General features: G+C 38.7%; 1 protein-coding gene across 1 annotated transcript in view; it reads right to left on the reverse strand.

Moving 5' to 3' along the window:
* LOC138742142 (CUB and sushi domain-containing protein 2-like) overlaps positions 1-20,397 on the reverse strand; it is a 938,722-nt gene that overhangs the window by 60,927 nt on the left and 857,398 nt on the right. Inside the window, exon 6 of the mRNA XM_069896325.1 lies at positions 13,029-13,181. Within this exon, the coding sequence (XP_069752426.1) occupies positions 13,029-13,181 (153 nt within the window). The remainder of the gene's footprint in view (positions 1-13,028; positions 13,182-20,397) is intronic.

Consider the following 20,397-nt stretch of genomic DNA (forward strand, 5'->3'; position numbering starts at 1 on the left):
TTCCTGCTAATAACCTTGAACACTCTGTTGGCCCTCTACTTACTCCACAGAACAATATGGACTTTTCCAACCCCGGAGCAATGAAAATAATTAATGGAATTTTAAACAGGGAACCCAAAGTTGCCTTGTTGAAATACACACAGTTAATGCTGTCACATCACGACTCAAAGTGAGTTGGACGATGCTGTGTTAGGCTTGCTCATGTAAACTGCACCTTATTTATGGTGCTTGAGCAAGCTGATCAATGTTGGTGGAAACTTTGTGCTCATATTCACAAGGAATTGCCGATCAGTGGTCATGATATTTGAGATTATTTAATACCAATCGTGACCACTGATCGGCAATTCCTCAAGGTTAGATATTTAATCTCGCATCCATTTTTTTTGGAAAAAAAAATAAAAAGGATGTAGAATTAAGTAATCCAGAATTAGATTTTCAAAACTGTACAGAAATATCTTAAGGCTGAGATTAGAAAAATATGGGTTAATATTATTGGAAAACATACATAAGAAATGGGATCATTAAAAGGCCTTAAGAGTCCTCAATCATCCATCATTACTAACCGCCATTCCAAAAAACTGCAATTGATCTCAGCTGCATATTCCTGCTTGATTCCCATGACCCTTCATCGCCTACAGTAAAAATAAAGCTTTGTCTTACTTTTGCATATATTCCTCCTCCAAAGCTTTCAGTTTTGCAGAAGTCCAGAGATTCATAACCCTGTGAGAAGACATTCATCCTCACCTCATTTGTAAGTGGGCATGGCTTGCTCTGAAGCAAATTTTTGATTACCCCATTTGAGGAAACATCCTTCAACATCGACCTTGTCCAACTCCTTTTCTCGGATTGCCAGGAAATAAAGGCTGAATCTGCTCAGTCCTTCCTCAGACAACAATTTCATCCATGGAATCATCCCTGCATTACCCCCAGGGCAAGTAGATCCTTCTTAAACTCACAGATCAAAACTGAACGGATGGTCCCACCATCGACTCAGCAGCAGAAACAAATAGGAGATGTAGGAGAGGCAGTCAGCTCTTGCTGGGACACAATAAAATGAAGTTTGGAACTTGTACTATTTTGAAAAACATTGTGGCCTCAGAGTTCTATCACACAGTAAGTAGTACTTTTTAAAATCATAATTATCTCAATAATTCTACCAGGTGCATTTAGGTTTCAAATATCATCACATTGCTTCTTGGTCCTCTGCTTGTTTGCCGCTTATGTATTGATCCAGGCATGTCCATTGTTGCCAGGTCAAGGTCAGCTAAGGTTTGGATGTTGCTCACTTGAAAACTTTTGAGATATGCAAAACATAAAAGGGCAAACACCTGGATCAACCTTCGTATAAATTACTTTGAAATGTTCCTTTGCATTCACTCCTACTTGCGTCCTAACTATGTTGGATTTATCCCACTAACTAACCCTTGCCTGACTGTAACCTTGATAGCATGGTGTCTAATTGTGTTCCTTATGAGCTAATTGCACTCCCATCCCCACCACTACCAAATGGCTTGTTCTCCCCTCATTCATGACCTGATCTTTGATCTCTTGGCTGAAGCCTTAACCCTGCCTCCCCATTTTAAATCCCTGGACTCTCTTCATAATGAAACTTGTCACAGAGGCCACTTGTAGTGAAACCAGTTGAGCCATTGCCTTATTGCTACAGCAACCTTTGTTCAATCTTGAGCTTGGATGCAAATTTTTCAGATTCTTCCGATGCCCACGTGGGATTTTGCTGAGTATTCCTTCTTTTTTTCCCCACATACCAAAAGCATGCAGGACAATTGGCCTATGTAAATTATCCCTCATGTGTACTTGAATTCTTGAGATCCAGTTGTCATGGTCTATGTGGGTACCAAAGACATAGGTAGAACAAGAGGTTCTGCTGAGGGAATTTGAGGAGCCAAGGACCAAATTAAAAAGCAGAACCAAAAAAGTAGTCCCGAGCCATGTACAAATTGGCACAGGGTTCAGAAGATTAGAAAGTTTAATGCATGGCTCAAAGATTGGTATGGGAAAATTAGGTTCCAATTCATGGGAAATTAGCACGAGCATTGGAGAAGGAAGGTATTGATCAAAGGGGGACGGGCTACATCTGAACTATGATGGGACCTGGATCCTGATGAATCATCTATAAAGGGGCAGTGGACTGGGCTTTAAACTAAATTGTAGGGGGAGGGGTTCAACAGATTGGAAAGGGATGGATAAAGAAAAAAGAGAGTGTGGATAAAGTAAAAGCAAAAGTTAAAAAAGAGAAAAGTGTGAGTAGAGGTGCAAAATCAGCAACAATAATCAGATTTTAAAAGCACAATGGGTCTAAGGGCACTTTATCTGAATGCCCATAGTATTTAAAACAAGGTCCATGAGCCTATGGCAGAAATCAGTATACAATGGCCACAAGAACCACAAAGCGAGCAGTAAAGAGTGAAGGGAGACAATGAGAAAAGATTAGCACAAGGTATAAAATTGGACAGTAAAGTTTGATAATTATTTAAAGCACAAAAAGGAGGTTAAAATGAAGGCTGGTCCCTTGGATGATGAGAAGGGGAAACTCAAGTCAAGTTTAATGTCATCTGATTGTACAAGTACAACCTGACGAGACAGCGTTTTCCGGTCCTCTGTGCAAAACTTGTAGACATACAGCCAGATGTAACACACATACAGACAAATAATACATATGCTGGATATATAATGTCGATATAAAAATAAAATCAATAAATATTGTTTTGTACATATGAGAGTCTTGCATGGTCAGTGTGAGCAGTTTCTTTCATCGTTCAGCATTCTCACTGCCCATGGGAAGAAGGTGTTCCTCAGCTGGCTCTAATACTGTTGTATCTCTTCCCCAATGGGAACTGATGAAAGATGCTGTGTGCAGGGTGGAAGGAGTCCTTAATGATTTTGTGTGCCATCTTCAGGAGACTCCAGTGATCTGCTCTGCCACTCTTTAGGTCCTGTGTATCGACCTACGATCCATTTCTCTGCAGAAACCATACCACACTGTGATGCAGCCAGCCAGGATTCTCTCGATAGAGCTCCTTTAGAAGGTTGACATAATGGTGATGGTGGCCTTGCCTGCTTCAGTCTTTTCAGGAAGTGCTGCTGCACCTTCTTGACAAGTGAGGAGATGCTGAATAGGTCACAATAGGTCATAACTTGATTGAACTCCAAGGAATTTGGTGCTCTCCACTCTCTACTACAGAATTGTTAATGTGTAGTGGAAGGTGGGCATTCTGGATCCTCCTAAAGTCTACAATTATCTCCAGTCTTGTCCAATTTGAGGCTCAGGTTGTTACTCTTGCACCATTTCATGAGATTTTAATCCTCTTCCCTCTAGTGCAAATCATTATTTTTGTTGATGAGGTCATCTTCTGGACCAGACACCCTTTTCCATCTTGCAGTGCTGCTGTGGCTTCCCCCCAACCCCGATCACACCTTGATCACCCTGAGAACTGACCTAGTTTGCATTGCCAGCAGTCTGTACACTAGGGTTAGCAGGACAGATATCAGATCTGAGTTATTAAGGGGGGAAAGGGGCACCCTTGTACTCACCAGGGACATAGGTGTACACCCAATCCAGATCTCTGATGGCAAAGTTCACATGCTGTTATAACCATAGTAAGGCCATTGGCATGATTGAAATCACCAGCAATAATCATGGCACCATCAGGGTGGGACATCAGGGCTTCAGAGATGGCACCATAAATCACTTTCATGGTCCATCCCAATTAGCCAAAGGAGCAATGTAGACTGTGGCAATCAGTGTTGTCGAGAATTCCCTGGGCAGGTAGATGGGTCTGCATTTTACTAGGAGATACACCATCTCTGCCGAGCAGACGGTCTTCACAACAGAGACATTGGTGCACCAGTTCTCATTCATGTAAATACACAGCCCCACCCCCCCACCGCCGCCCCTCCTTATGTCTTGCAGAAGCAGCAGCGTCTCTCTCTGCCCTGAAGGAGATAAGGCCATCCAACTGAATCGCTGAGTCTGGAATGGTGCCCTGTAGCCACTTTTCTGTAATCACCAGAGCACAGCAGCCCTGCAGTTTGCTCTGGTTCAGATGCAGCCTCAGGTCATCCATTTCTCTTCCAGTGATCTTACATTTGAAAGTAGGATAATCGGGAGTGCAGGTCTGAAAGGGTTAACTCTCAGTCTAACCCTGACACGGTCCTGTTTTCCTTGCTTCTACCTTCTCCAGCAGCACTTCTGATGGCCTCCCATGCTTATCCTGTAATCCACTTTGTGGTCTATGTTTCCCTGCTTCAGTAGGTTTAAACTGCACAGAATTTCACCGATTTGATCCGCTAATTTGAAAAGTTCAGTTCGTATTTTGCATTTTGTCAAGAGTTTCCCAATCGTAGATGCATCATTATGGGTTGGGAATTTTGCTGTTGTGAGGAGCCAAATTGGCTGCTGTAACCTTGTGCCATCTTGTTGTGGATCATTGATAATCAAATTAATATTGTGTAATGAGGAAATGGTCAAAGCTTTGAATAACTATTTTGTGTTGGTAATCATGGTGGAGGACACATCGAACATGCCAAAGTCAGATGTTATGGATGTGATGCGAGATGAGGACCTGGATGTAAGCTATACCTAAAGACGTAATACTCAGAAAAATTGATGGTTTAAATATGGATAAGTCCCCTGGTGCTGTTGGACTGATACCAGGTTACTGAAAGAAATGAAGCTTTGGTGATAATTTATCAAAATTCTGAGCAATCCCAATGGATTGGAAAGAGCAAATGTTACACCATTATTCAAAAAAGGATGAAGGCAAAAATCAGGGAACTCGAGGCCAGGTAGTTTCACATCTGTATTTGGGAAAATGCTTGAAGCTATTGTTAAAGAAGAAATAGCAAGGCATCTGGAGTGAAATGGATTCATCAGGCAGATGCAGCCTGGTTGTAGAAAAGCAGGTTCTGTTTCACAAACTTACTGAAGTTCTTTGAGGATATAACAAGCATGGTAGATAGAGTGGCGTAAGTGGATGTGATTTACCTAGATTTCCAGAAGGCATTCAATAAGGTGCTGCATAAAAGACTTGTATAGAAGATAAGGAGACATAGAGTTGGTGTAGAGATTGGGAATAGTTAAGGGTAAAACAATTACCCGTGAGAATGATGTATTAGCATGGATAGAGGATTGGTTAACCAATGGATATCAGTGAGTTGGGGTACAGTGTGGTGGCCCGTAAATGCACATCACGCGGGAGCAGATGCGGACAGAGATTGCTAAAGCGACTCCCAGGACAACGAACCGGCGGGGGTAGGAGCTGGGGCAGCATCAGACCAACAGCCCAAAAATGGCATTGGTCAAGCTGCCCAGCTGACTCAGCAGAAACAGGCTGAAGAAGAAGGGCATTCATATGCATGGATGTTCCTACCCGCTAATGTTATTCATATGGCTGACTCAGTCAATAGCAAAAGCGGCGGGAACTTGAACAGTATAAAAGCAGCCTTTCCAGCCCAAATAAAGGAGTGAGCTAAACCTGCCACACTGTACATGTGTGTTTCTTTGTAGCGGTTGGCTACACAGGGATGTTTTACTAGCTGCCAATTGATGGTGAGAAGGGTGTCACAGGGGTTGGTGCTTGGCTCGCAACTGTTCCCAATATACATAAATGATCGAGAAGAGGGGACAGAGTGAAGTGTACCCAAGTTTGGTGATATATTAAATTGAGTGTGAAATCAAATTGCGCAGAGGATATGGAAAGTCTGCAGAGAGATATAAACAGGTTAAGTGAGTGGGCAAGGATCTAGCAGATGGAGTACAATTTTGGCAAATGTAAGGTTATCCACTTTGGAAGGAATGTGGAAGATCACAATATTATTTAAATGGTAAGTGATTACAGCATGCTGGCATGCAAAGGACTTGGATGTGCTTGTGCATGAATTGCCAAAAGTTGGTTTGCAGATGCAGCAGGCTATCAAGAAGGAAAATGTTATGTTGGCTTTCATTGGTAGAGGGATTGAATTTAAGAGCAGGGAGTTTTTGCTGCAACTATATAAGGAACCCATAAGGCTGCATCTGGAATACTGCATGCAGTTCTCGTCTCCTTACTTGAGGAAAGATGTACTGGCTCTGAAGAAGGTAAGGAGAAGGATCACTAGGGACGAGGGGCTTAGCCTACAAGGAGTCACTGGAATTTAGAAGAATGAGAGAGGATCTTAGACTGGCACATAAAATTACAAGTATTGAAAATAATCTCAAACAAGCATGGTAGATAGAGATATGCAAAAAAAGTATTGCAAACTCTTTTGGCTCCTGAGGTTGTTCGAAAGCTGGAAGAAGGTGAAATCTCAGTAGTCCACTGCCTGAGACCAATTTGCCAGCGAAGCCAGCCTAGGTCTCTCAGGTTCAGGGAAGTTGCTTGTTTGATCCTTCACATCTAAGCTCAAGAAGATGGGGTTGTATGTAGGATATTCTGGTGGCAGATGGAATCCTGTCCAATTTTGCTCCACTATGCGCTATGCACATTAAGTTAACAAGAAATTTCACTGTGAAATAAGAGTAGGATGAAACTTTAGTTGTTTTGAAGCGGTACAGCACGGGAACAGGCCCTTCTGCTCCACATCCAAATACAGTGTACACCAATTAACCTGAAAACCCGTATGTCTTTTTTGGAGGATGGGAGGAAATTGGAGAAGCTGGAGGACACCCATGCAGGCATGGGGAGAACATTTAAACACCTTACAGTTAATGCCGGATTCAAACCCAGATCACTGGCACTATAATATTGTTGTAATAACCGCTACATTAATTGTGGCAACTTTGTGCAAAAAATTGAGACCAGACTACAGGTTTCAGATCAGAATTCACAATCACATTTTATACACCTGAATTCTGCCAAGTAGGCTCAGTCAACATCTCATCAAACCCTCAGATATTGCCACGCCCAGTCAGTTAGCCTAATGTGTATCCCAATAAAACTCACTGGTTTGGAGCATCAAAGTCCCAACTAGTAAAGCCCCAAGTGGGGCCAAGGCCTCAGGTGATCTAATCAGATCACAGGGGAAGGGCCAGAACAAGCCATATCATGAGGGGAAATCTTTTCCCAGAGGCAAGCACAGTGCCGTGGTGTGTTGAAACTAACAAGCTTTTTAATACTTCAGACGGCCTTTAACATTCAGAAACAAAAACAAAATATTAAAAATGGAATAACAATTCAAAGTTAAATTATTTATATTAAAAAACAAGTAGTAACATCACTTGAATGACTTTCAACTAAAAACATCAAAACCTGGCTATAGCTAGTTCATAATGTCACTTCAAATACTCGTTCTGTCTCCAATCTTTGATAATATTCATGTTTATTTTAACATTTTCGTAGAACCAAAATAATTGCTTCCATGTTTTCTTTCAATGTACCATTCATTTTTAAATCAAGGTGCCCATTCAAGTTTGCTTTTAAATTTGTTACATGATTTACTGGGACTAACACACTATATTTAATCTACAATTTAATGATGAAAGGACAGAGAAGGTTCTTTGTATTAATTAACAGAGAAAAACATGTTCAATCATAATTAATACAATGAAATTACCAAGCTATTGGACCAAATTAGTATTCCAATTACTTCTTTATTGATGTGTAACTGAACTCATATTCTTTGGGATTTAAAATCAAAAGTTACCAGAATTTTTTTCAGTTTTCTGCTTTAAAATAAGCTGATGTGGGATTAAACTGACTGCAGCATTTGGGAATGATGAATAGAAAGAAAAGTTCAAGAAGCAATTTTGTCCGATAGATCTTCCTTATGCACAGCAAGATTTCTCCTGGGACTCCCCCCCCCCCATCCCCACCCCTCCCATTATTACATAAAAATCCCAGTTTCTAGCTCTGTAACACTGATAGAGGCAGTGGCATCTTCTATTACCTCTGAATGTGTTGCCAAATGACCACACAGGACATGACGAGTCAGCTCCACGAACCTCTGTTCATTCCCCAACCCTCAAGTTGCGAGAACAACTGCCAGGTTAAGCCTGGTCTAAGTAGTGAAAGCAATGAGAAAAAGGCTACTGGGTGAGAAGTGTATAGCCTCTTTGATTTAATTTAGTTAGTTCAGCCTTAAAATGTGTGTAAGTGTTTTCATTTCATTAATTTCAGCATTTATTAATAGCTCCAATGTTTTTTTTTAAGTGCCATGTGTGTTCACCAACATTCAACAAGTCTTGGGGACAAGAGGAGAACAGCCACCTCAGCTAGGCGGGACTCCCTGTTGCCCCATGCTGTGTTGGGCAACATAACTTCCCAGCAATAAATTACATCAGAGATCCCACTGGAAGAAGCAACAAGACCGAATGAGAGGCAATCAATAATTCCCAGCAGCGTAATATTAAACTCATAATGTTTAGGGTTTTTTTAGACATACAGCATGGTAACAGGCCATTTTGGCCCACCCAACTTACACCCAATTAACCTACATTTTGAACGGTGGAAGGAAACCAGAGCATCCAGGAAAAACCTGTGCAGATATGGGGAGAATGGACAAACTCCTCACAGACAGCGCGGGTTTCGAACACCGGTCCAAATCGCTGGCACAGTAAAGGCACTGTGCTATCCATGACGCCAACCACGCTGTCTAATGGAGAACTAGTATCAATATCAAGAACAGTGATTTTTCAACCAGAAATGCTGACAAGCCATTCCATCCATGGATGCCGCCTGACCTGCTGAGTCATTCCCGCTTCTCATTGTTCACTCTCTGTTTCTTTGGGCCCATTATTGAATAAATCTGAGGAATGATTCAGTAAACAAAGTCACTGCATTTTTAAAAGTTATTTTTAAATTTAAAACTGACCACATTGGAAAACAAGAAAAACCTTTGACATATGTATATACTCATTTTTACTCTGATACAAACCCTTAAAGTGTCAAATGTAAAATTGCTGAGGCATCCCCGATTCACATGTTTTGGACTTGCCCTAGTTTAGAAATATTTTGGAAAGATATTTTTCAAACATTATCGGTGATTTGAAGGTTAAATCGGAACCTTGCCCTTTAATTGCTCTATTCGGATCATTTCAGGTGGATAACATTTTATTGACCTCAAAATTGAATTTTATCTTTTACCTCATTGATAGCCAGATGTGCAATTTTGATTAAATGGAAAGATAACACTCCACCTGCTCACACACACACAATGGCTAAATGATATTATGTCTTGTTTAAGTTTCAAAAAAATAATTAGATATGCCATTAAAGATTGAATTACTAATTTCCTAAAGACATGGGGTCCTTGTGTGGATCACTATCACAATCTAAAGTTTGATGGTTGTTATAAGCTTTGATGCCATGCTGGGTCTAAGGAGTTTTTAGGTTCTCCCTGTGTCTGCATGGGTTTCCCCTGAGAGCTCTGGTTTTTCTCGCACTATTCAAAATATACTGGGGGTGTAAATTGGGTGGTACAGACGCATAGGCAGAAATGGCTCATTACTGTGCTATATGTCTAAATTTAAATTTAAAAAAATAGAATGTATAACCTCCTTACAGACAGCATGGTATTCACAACCTGGTCCTGATCACTGGTGCTGAACAGACATTGCGCTAATCACTATGCCACCCTATTTTGGTTGACTATTTGGTGAATTTTCTTTTCTTTGCTAATAAGATAAACATTGTCTTTTGTAATCCGACTGTTTTCTTTCAGGATTTTGTTCTGATTCATGCCTTCAATCTGTAACCTCAGGTCATGACTCTCAACCTGGCTGAATGGCAAAATGTGATAACAGTACAAAGTTCTCTTGACAGTGGCCTGCACCTTCTGTCCACATGCACATCAAAACAGTAGCTCCTCCAGAAGCAGTCTCACAGCTCACAAAGACACTGGCTAAAAAGGAATCACTCTTAGACGGTGTGCACCTACTGGGTCAGGGAAATTTTCTTTGCAAAGCCTTTTCTTTCTGCACATTTCAAATCACCTGTCCAAAATGAAATGGTTCTATCCTTACAATTCTTTTAAGAGCTTTTAAGCCGCCAAGATATCCCATGCATACATGTTGTCTGCATTGAACTTTTAACTGGTATTTTCTACAGCAATAATCGACCAGTGACCATGGATGATATCAAACAGCAAGAAAATATCTTAAGGCATATACAATTAAATCTGCACTTGTGGAGGTGAATTGGTGCAAACAAATTGAACTACAGCTCGCTCATGTCACCCTCAAACATGGAAATGATCACAAATAGTCCACTCAAACATCAACCACACAGAAATATTTTTGTCTGTTTATAAGCCTTAGAAGTTCTATTTCATCACCTCCATCTTTTTCAATTCCAAACCATAAGTTGCTGGAGAAACTGAGCAGGACAGACAGTATCCATAGGCAGAAATAGTCAGGCAATGCTTAGGGTCTGCACCAAGGTAAGAAAAGATGATATTCAATACATGAAGGAAGAAATAAGATAGTGAGGGGCTAAGAGGTGATAGGCTTTTGGACAGGAGGTGGAGAAACAGGTGGAGGAAACACCACTGGGAGTTGGGGGGGGGGGAAGAGGAATTAGAGAGAAAAGTAACAAAATAAGATAACAAAGAGTTGGAAACACTGGAATCATAGAAGGGTTGGGGCAAACTCAAATGAGAAACAAATCATTTTTTGTGCCATTGGATTTCAGTCTGTCAAAATCTTCAAGTCTCGCCATTTCTCTCCACAGATGCTGCCTGGCCCATTGAGTCCCTCCAGCTTCTCTTTATTTGCTCAAGACTCCAGCATCTGCAGTTCTCGTGTTTCTCATTTTCCATTCTGCTGGGTCAGTTGGGTTTGAAAATGTCCCTGTGAGCTTTAGAGAGCTGGGGGACATCTTCATGCAGGAGAGACATTCAAGCTGATCTCAATCTTGTTGTTTTTAACTCTCATTCTCCACAAAAAAAAACATTTAATACTAAACAATCAATCAAGCTTCTGTCATGGAAGCGTATCGCACTAAAAGACAAACTACTAATATTTAGGAAGAGTGAGGGGGTGATTTAATAGGATAAATATAAAAAATCAAATTTCACTGGTGGGTAGCATCTACAAGAAAAAGCCACAGCCTCATACAGTAAAAATCATTGGTATCGCCAACGGGGATTGGTAGATGCCGGATCAATAAATTTCCTGGCTGCTTGAGATTGTGGACTGAACGTTCATGAATGGAGAATTAATGTCGATGCGAGCCAATTTTAAACTTCTGTATTTTATACCTATTTATATTCTGGGTTTTTTTTGCGATATTGAAAATCCTAAACATTCTTTTGAACCTAAAATTGGGAGATGCTGTTGGGGGTTAGGAGAGATGTCAAATGAACTTTCCCTGACTAATCTTGATATAATTTTGCTGTCAAAAAAAGATATGAAGCAAAATCAAGTAAACACCATTGATTACAAGTCAGCTGCCATCCAACTGAATAAGAGATTCAGCTGAAGATGTATGACCTGTTTGTATGCCTTCTGAATAACTTACAGAGGTCCCTCACCAAGACATGATAAAGAAATCCAAACCAGATAAGTGTTCTTCTCAATACTTTGTACCCTCTGCCCACGGGACCACCTATCAATCCAAGGGATATGTTTGAAATATACCGCCAGCATTCAGTTGTATTTCCTTGACTTACTCTGAATGCAGGGACTCACTCAGTTATTTCAGAACACACTCACAAACAGACAAGGCAGTATACAGGTAAATAATTCCTTCCATCGAGGACATTAATGAGGTAAATGGGGTTTTGTGGTTTGTGGTACGGCTGCCATAAGACATACTTAGATATTGAATTCCAAATATATTCAACTTTCCTTTTTTAATATTTTATTTTTCTTAAGTAATAATAATAAGTATCCAACAAAGTAGATACACTATTATATATGGCTACAAACAACCTATGATACATTGAAAAATACATCAATGAAACAAGGCATAATGTAAAAATCGTACTAATAATCTGACCCCTCCCTTGTGAAGTTAATGGTTGAACAATATTGTAAGAGGGAAAAATCAATCCACAAAATATAATATTATAAATTATGAAAATAATTTAGAAAAAGACCTCATAAATTTACAAAGTTAAAGTTCATTTCAGTGCAACATCTATATTTTTTTCTAAAGTCGGACATATGATAGCTATCAAGTAGGAGGGACACCATCTTTCTGTCTCACTAATATAGCTTGTCCAACGATTAGGAGAACAAAGGCAACGACAAATTCAGCCCAGACAAATTCAAGTCAGTTGGCTTACTCATTCTAGATGTATTTAACTGAATGCAAATTCTTCAGCTGCTGTTTTGGGGTTCCATTTGGATTATTCGGATGTTAATTCTGACACTTAATCATCTTGTACCCATGTCCAGTGTTTTATTTTGTAGAAGAAGTCAATGACTACGAGAGACTACAGGGAGCCACAATCAGAGTTGTCTCCTTTCTGGATGTGGGTGATAACTATATTGTCCTTGAGACATCCTGCCATGTTCCCTTCTTCCCAGAGATAGGAAATGAAGTGATAGGTGACTGAACATCATCTCCGCCAATTTTTAGAACCACCTGGCTCTGATGCCTTGTAGGATCTCACTTGCTATGGCTATCAACAGTTAGATTTCATCTATCCAGAGGCACGATGAACTTGATTTTCACAGCATATCAACATGAACAGAAATGCAGGTAGGGACATTAACCATTATACTTGGCCCTTATAAAACCATTTGACACCAAATTTTAAAGGGCCCATGAACTATCCTTCTCCAATTTGTTTTCCTGCCAAAATTTGTCTCCTCACACCTGCGAATATGATGGCATGCAAGGCATGATCTTATCGTATGTTTCCACTACATTAGCCAATCCCAGTGTGGACTGGCATCGAGAAGGGCCATGTGATCAACTCAATATTTTTTCTCACTTCTGATTAGAGATAATCAAGCTGAAATATGACTCATAGATGTTGTTTGATCTGGCAATTATTGGCAGATTTTCTGTTCTTACTTCATAGTTTCTGCAACTGCAGTTCTTTTTTTCAATCTTTGATCAAACATAAGGTTTAGTTGAAACTACATTTCATTTGAGGGCTGTGGAAATAGACACAAGTTCTTACCTTGGTAATGAGCACTAAACCCTTTCTGCTTGTGATTACTGTCGGATGTGAAGTGAAGTCGTAGCCAGTTTTTACTGCTGATAACTGGAGAAGGTAGATTCATTCCAGTCAACCTGTAAGAAAAGGTCATAACATTCAGCAAAGCTCAATATACATGCCTTTGCGCTTGTGGGGACAACTGATTGTTGCAACCATCAGGTTCAAAGGCTGGAAAATATTGCATTATCGTCACATCGCAAAGAAAAAGGATCTGACTCAAAACAATCTCATTAAGTCAGATGCAAAATTTTCTCCAATTAAAGATTATTTTCACAATTATTGCAGACGCACTATTCTGATCCACTCCTGTGAAATCCCAACTGTATTATTTGGTTAATTAGAGCTGAATGTTAATTTTAATACATCTCAGTGGAAGTTGAGCTGTGTTTTTTTCTCTTCTCATTTTTGTCAAAAATATGGTGCCTTCAGGATAAGAAAGCAACCAAAGAGATGTGTCTGGAAGCTGGCAGTTTGAATACAAAGCAGAATTGGCAAGGCTGAGTTAATTATTAGTGTGAAAGCCTCTTCACTCAGTTCAGTCATTCAGCAAAGGTATTTTTTTCTCTCTCTTAGCTGTCCTCTCTACAAAGTATCCTTAAAAAAAATAATTTGACAAGGGCTTTAATAATTATTCCAGCTGCTGGGAGCAAAATAGTAGGTTATTCTCTTGATTTTGATCAGTTCCCACAGCATCATTTGTCCTTGTAGGCACAAAGGACAGATTTACATCCACAAAAGCAGGGCTGTTTGGAATGTTCACCAGCTTGATTCAAAAGCATACAAGAAAGGAACTGCAGGAGAAGTACATTTATAATTTTTGCACAAATTATTTTTTTTTGTCAACATTAAAGTCATTTTTACCACACATATCTTCCTTCTTGCATTATTATACTCCGCTGATAAAAAAAATCCTGACTTAAAAAAAAGGTCTCGTTCAAGGGATGTTTTATGTTTAGCCAGATTCAATGGCTGGCTTTCATGTGGAGCCCAATTATCATCTTAATTATGGCTTAACCCAGAATGTCACAAGCAAAAGAACCAGCTGCAGTGGGTGAGAATCACTTAAAGAGTCATTTTAATCTGCTTTAACAAACTGAAAATCTTCATGCAATTTAACCGTGCAAGCTTGTCAATAATTACAATATTTGCAAACTGCTTTTACAATTCCACATTGGTTCATCATTAACCTGCTTGTCTTTGTACAATTTGAAGTTATTTATCTCTGTCTGACATCTGGGGCCTGTCTCTAGGCTTTGTTCATCCTCAATGCAATTGACGCTCTCTATATTGTTTTCCTTGTAATTTTGCATGACATGTCATCGACTCTTCTGCACTTCATCTACATTCTAATTTCAACTTGTTAATTTGGTTTCTCTCTTGCAAGCTACACCTTGTGATCTAAACATTTTCCTTATCAATTTGTTGAACTGCCTCTTCAAGCAACCTCCAGTCAAGGGCCAACATTTCCCACCATCCTTCTTGTGAATGTAAACCAGTGGTTCTCAAACCTTTTTCTTCCCACTCACATACCACTTTAAGTAGTCCCAATGCCATCGGTGCTCTATGATTAGGATTGCTTAAGGTGGTATGTGAGTGGAAAGAAAAAGGTTGAGAACCACTGATGTAAGGCCTCAAGATTGACTATATTAAATACACACCTAATTTCATTTCTCATTGTCCGCACTTTTGATTACAATGTTACCACTCAATAACCTATGATGATTGATTGCTGCACGACCCAAAGATAAACCAAGTCATAGAATCGTAAAAGACTTGGACAATTATCTCACATCACTGTCATTTCACCTCTGTGACCTGATTCAGACAGGAGAAATCTTCGCTGACTGTGGGCTGTCAAGAGTGGAAAGGCTTCTGGCTGTCTCAATTGTGAATTCCTGCGGCTGAACCTCCCAAAGGACATCATTGACTGACAATAACATATCCAATGTTCTTTTGAGAAGCAAAGAGAACCAAAAATGAAGAGAATTCAGAAGTTTTTCAGAGCCAGAGCTGGTGATACATTTTGCAGGCATTTGCAAGTTTCTTTGTACACAGGTACGACCACCGAAGGGATAGCCAACATTTCCTGTTCATTGAGATGAATTCAAATGGAAACCATGGCAGCTTTTTTGATTTTGATTTTGATCCATCACTTTTGATTCTTATTGTTTATCAGAAGATTGGAGAAGTTGTCATCAATCTCTGGTACATTCCGGGAAGTCCAGCAACATGAATTCAGATTGAATAAAAAGGGTTAATTATATTCAGAGCTAACACAATTTTCTCCAGAGACTAAGACGCTTTCAGTCCCACAATTTTAAAATGATCAAACAAAAATTTCAAAATAAATCCTTTTTTAAATTTTTAAAAAATAATTTTTTATTTATCACACTATGAACCATATCAACCAAAATATGTACAGACATTTCTCATTAAATATGCACAGTGGCATTTTTTCCTTTTTTTCATCCCTACCCTCCCTCCCCCCTTCCCACCCCCTCCAAAACCAATAAATATTCAACATATGCAATACAATAAAACCATAAAACAATGTCATCATACAATGAAAAATAAACAAGAAAATCAAGTCATCCTGAATCAAGTCATTTTGTCTTCTTATCCTTTTAGGGGGTGGAGATCCAAGGCAAGCCCTCTCTGTTATGTTCCATGTATGGTTCCCAAATTTGTTCAAATAATGTGACTTTATTTTTTAAATTAAATGTTATTTTTTTCCAGTGGAATACATTCATTCATTTCCATGTACCATTGTTGTATTCTCAGGCTCTCTTCTATTTTCCAAGTTGACATTATACATTTTTGTGCTACTGCTAAGGCTATCATAATAAATCTTTTCTGCACTTTATCCAGTTTGAGATCTAATTCCTTACTTAGAAGAAAGATCTCTGGATTTTTTGGTATGTTATTTTTTTGTGATTTTATTTAATATCTGATTTAGATCTTCCCAAAACATTTTTACTTTCTTACATGCCCAAATTGCATGTACTGTTGTTTCCATTTCCTTCTTATAGTGAAAACATCTGTCTGATAATGTTGAATCCCATTCTTTTAACTTTTGAGGCATGATATATAACCTGTGTAAACAATTATACTGTATCATGTGTAACCTCATGTTTATTGTATTCTTCATAGTTCCAGAGCATAACTTTTCCCATGCTTCATTTTTTATCTTTATGTTTAAAATCCTTTTCCCACTTTTGTTTAGGTTTACAGCTTATTTCCTTATTCTCTTTCTCTTGCAGCTTGATGTACATGTTCGTTATAAATCTTTTAATTTTCATTGTATCTGTAATCACATATTCAAAGCTTCTTCCTTCTGGTAATAGTCTGTTTCCCAATTTATCCTTTAAATAATCTTTCATTTGATGATATGCAAACATTGTATCATGAGTTATTCCATATTTGTACCTCAACTGTTCAAATGTTAATAAATTATTTCCCAAAAAACAATTTTCTATTCTTTTGATTCCTTTTCTCTCCCATTCTCTAAAGGAAAGGTTATCTATTGTAAAAGGGATTAGTGGGTTTTGTGTCAATAACAATTTTGGTATTTGGTAATTTGATTTTTTCCTTTCGAAGTGGATCTTCTTCCATATATTAAGTAAATGATGCAATACTGGTGAGCTTTTATATTGCACCATCTTTTCGTCCCATTTATAAAGTATACATTCCGGTACCTTCTTCCCTATTTTATCCAGTTCTATCTTAGTCCAGTCTGGTTTTTTCCTTGTCTGGTAAATACCTTAATTGTCCAGCTCTATAATAATTTTTAAAGTTTGGTAACTGCAAACCACCTTGGTTATACCTCTCTGTTAATTTATCTAACGCTACCCTCGGTTTCCCCCCTTTGCACAAGAATTTCCTTAATATTTTCTTTAGTTCATTAAAGATTTTTTCTGTTAAGGGAATTGATAATATTTGAAATAAGTATTGCATTCTTGGAAAAGCATTCATTTTAATGCAATTTACCCTCCCTATCAATGTTAGCGGTAATTCTTTCCAATGTCCTCAGTCTTCCTGTAATTTCTTTATTAGTGTATGATAATTTAGTTTGTACAAGTGGCTTAAGTTATTATCTCACCTGATCCCTAGGTATCGGATTGCTTGTGCTTGCCATTGAAATAGTGATTTTTTTAAAAATTCTGTATAATCCGCATTACTCATTGGCACCACTTCACTTTTATTTGCATTGATCTCGTACCCCGATATTTCTCCATATTCCTTCAATTTCTTATGTAATTCTTTTATTGATATTTCTGGTTCTGTTAAGTATACTATGATGTCATCTGCAAATCAGCTGATTTTATACTCCTCCTTTATTTTTATCCCTTTTTAAAATTTTCTATTGTTATCAGTTCTGCCAATGGTTCTATTGCTAAGGAGAACAATGAGGGGGATAATGGACATCACTGTCTAGTTGACCTACTTAATTGAAATTGGCTCGATAAATATCCATTTACTGTTACCTTCACCAACGGTCCATTATACAATGCTTTAATCCAATTAATATATTTTTCTGGTAGATAGAACCTCTGTAATACTTTAAATAAATAGTTCCACTCTCCTCTGTCAAAGCCATTTTTCTGCGTCTAAAGCAACAGCCACTAATGGCTTCTGATTTCCTTGAACTGCATGAATTAGATTAATAACTTTACAGACATTATCCGCTGTTCGTCTTTTCTTAATAAATCCAGTTTGATCTTGTTCTACTATTTTTGGTACACAATCGGCCAAACTATTCGTCTAATAATTTTACTATTATCTTATAATCTGAGTTAAGTAGAGATATTGGTCTATATGACGCTGGTGTTAATGGATCCTTCCCCATCTTTGGTATTACTGTAATTATTGCTGACTTACATGAATCTGGCAAGTTTTCTGTTTCTTGTATCTGGTTCATTACTTCCAGGAGAGGAGGAATTAATAACTCTTTAAATGTTTTATAAAATTCTATTGGAAATCCATCCTCTCCTGGTGTTTTATTGTTTGGCAGCTTTTTAAATATATCTTGTACTTTCTCTATTTCAAATTGTTTCATCAGTTTGCTTTGTTCCTCTTCTTGCAATTTTGGCAGTTCAATGTTAGCTAAAAATTCTTCTATTTTATCATCTTTCCCCTCATTCTCAGTTTGGTATAATTGTTCATAAAATTCCTTCAAGTTTTCATTAATCTCTTTTGAGTTACATGTAATTTATTTGTGCTTTTTCCTTGATGCCAATACAGTTCTTTTAGCTTGTTCTGTTTAAAGTTGCCAGGCTAATATTTTGTGTGTTTTATCTCCCAGTTCGTTTGCTTTATTTTTGTTATGTTCTTCTCTAACTTGTACGTTTGTAATGTTACATTTTTGTTTGTCCGCCAATTCTTTCTTTTTCGCTATATCATCCCTTTTTACTAGTTCCTTTTCTGTACTTACTATCTCCCTTTCCAACTGCTCTATTTCCCGATTGTATCCTTTTTCATCTTAGCTACATAACTTATTATCTGTCCTCTCATGAAAGCTTTCATTGCATCCCATAATATAACCATTTAACCATATAACCATTTACAGAGCGGAAACAGGCCATGTTGGCCTTTCGAGTCCGCACTGGTTTACTGATTTTGTGTGCCCTCTTCAGGCATTGGTCCCGGTAGTAGTGTATAATGTATATTAGTTCAGGAAAGTTCCTTGGTTCACAGTCCAATCTAACTTCTCATTCTGTTCACTGGTTGCAGACAATTCTTATACTGTGCATAGAATTTAACATGTATAAAGTTCATCAGGCTTTGGTGCTCGAAAGTTAAATGGTTATCACTCAGGAAGTTTTGAGTCAGTTTTCAGAGGGAAATATGTTGTTCCACAACTGAAGTACTTTCATCAGTTACCTCAGTGTCTTGCTGAAGAAACTTGCCCCATCAGGGTTCTCCAGATGATAACCTCTTCCTTTCAGGTCATCACAGAGTTCCTTTTTTTTTTCTTTTTTCAAGTGAAACATAAGACAGCCAGTCCTCTCTTCTTGCATGAACCACAAGGCTGTGACTAGGCCATCTTCCACACTGGAGCCTCTTTTGCTCTCTCTCTCTCTCTCACACACACACACACACACTGACACAGCCTGTGTCAAATTGAGTCTCTGTACTAACAAAACCACATGCCCTTCTCCAGCAAACAATAGAAGCTAGCCTTCTCATTTATCTGTTCCCTTTATGAGCACCCTTCAAAGCTCCTGTAAAAAGGTGAGAGAAGCCACTATATCTCCTCTGTTGCTTTAAAGACAATAGTCCATTCATTCCACAACATTCAGTCCAATTAACACCTTCTTGTGAAGTCTCCATAGGCACTCTTCAAAGTATCTGTAAAGTCACTGTGGACATGAAGTCTCCAGTATTTCAAATAGATGTGTTTTAAAGTTTTTGTATATAACCTACTCTAACCTTTCCCAATTTATCTCCCCAAAAATATTTCTATATACTCTGTCACAACACCTATAACTGTGTGACCGGGCACAATTTCAATGCTATCAACAAATTTGCCTATGACATGATAGTTGTCTGAAGAATCACAAACGGCAATGAGGAAGCATACAAGAGGGAGACAGATAAGCTCGTTGAGTGATGTCATGGCAACAACCTTGCACTCAACTTTGGTAAAACCAAGGAGACGATTGTGGCCTTCAGGAAGAAAGCAGGGGAATACAACCCAGTCCTCATCGAGGGCTCAGTTGTGGGGAGGGTCAAGAACACCAAATTCCTGGGTGTCAACATCTCTGAGAATCTGACCCTGACCCTCCACGTCAATGCCATCATGAATAAGGCTCACCAATGACTATACTTTGTGTTTGAGGAGATTCGATATGTCACCAAAGATTTGCGTAAACTTCTACAGTTGTACCGGGGAGAGCATTCTGGCTGGTTGCATCAATGTCTGGCATGGAGGTGTCAACTCTCAGGACAAGAGTAAACTCCTGAAGGTAGTTTACTTGGCCTGTAGCATCAAAGGCACTGGACTTCACTCCATCAAGGACAAGAGATGGTGTCTTAAAAAATGCAGCCTCTGTCATCAAAGACCCCCACCACCCAGCTCATGCCCTTTTCACTCTGCTATCATTGGGAAAAAGGTGTAGGAGCCTCAACGCAAGCATTCAGTATTACAAGGACAGCTTCTTCACCGCTTCCATCAGATTCCTGAATAATCACTGAACCAAAGACACTTCATTACCTTTTTGTGCATTTAAAAACAATGTTGTTGTAAGGTGTTTCTTTTACGAATGTTTACACTATGACACTGCAGCAAAA

This window comes from Narcine bancroftii, chromosome 8 (genome assembly GCF_036971445.1).
Source record: "Narcine bancroftii isolate sNarBan1 chromosome 8, sNarBan1.hap1, whole genome shotgun sequence".
Classification (NCBI taxonomy): Eukaryota; Metazoa; Chordata; class Chondrichthyes; order Torpediniformes; family Narcinidae; genus Narcine; species Narcine bancroftii.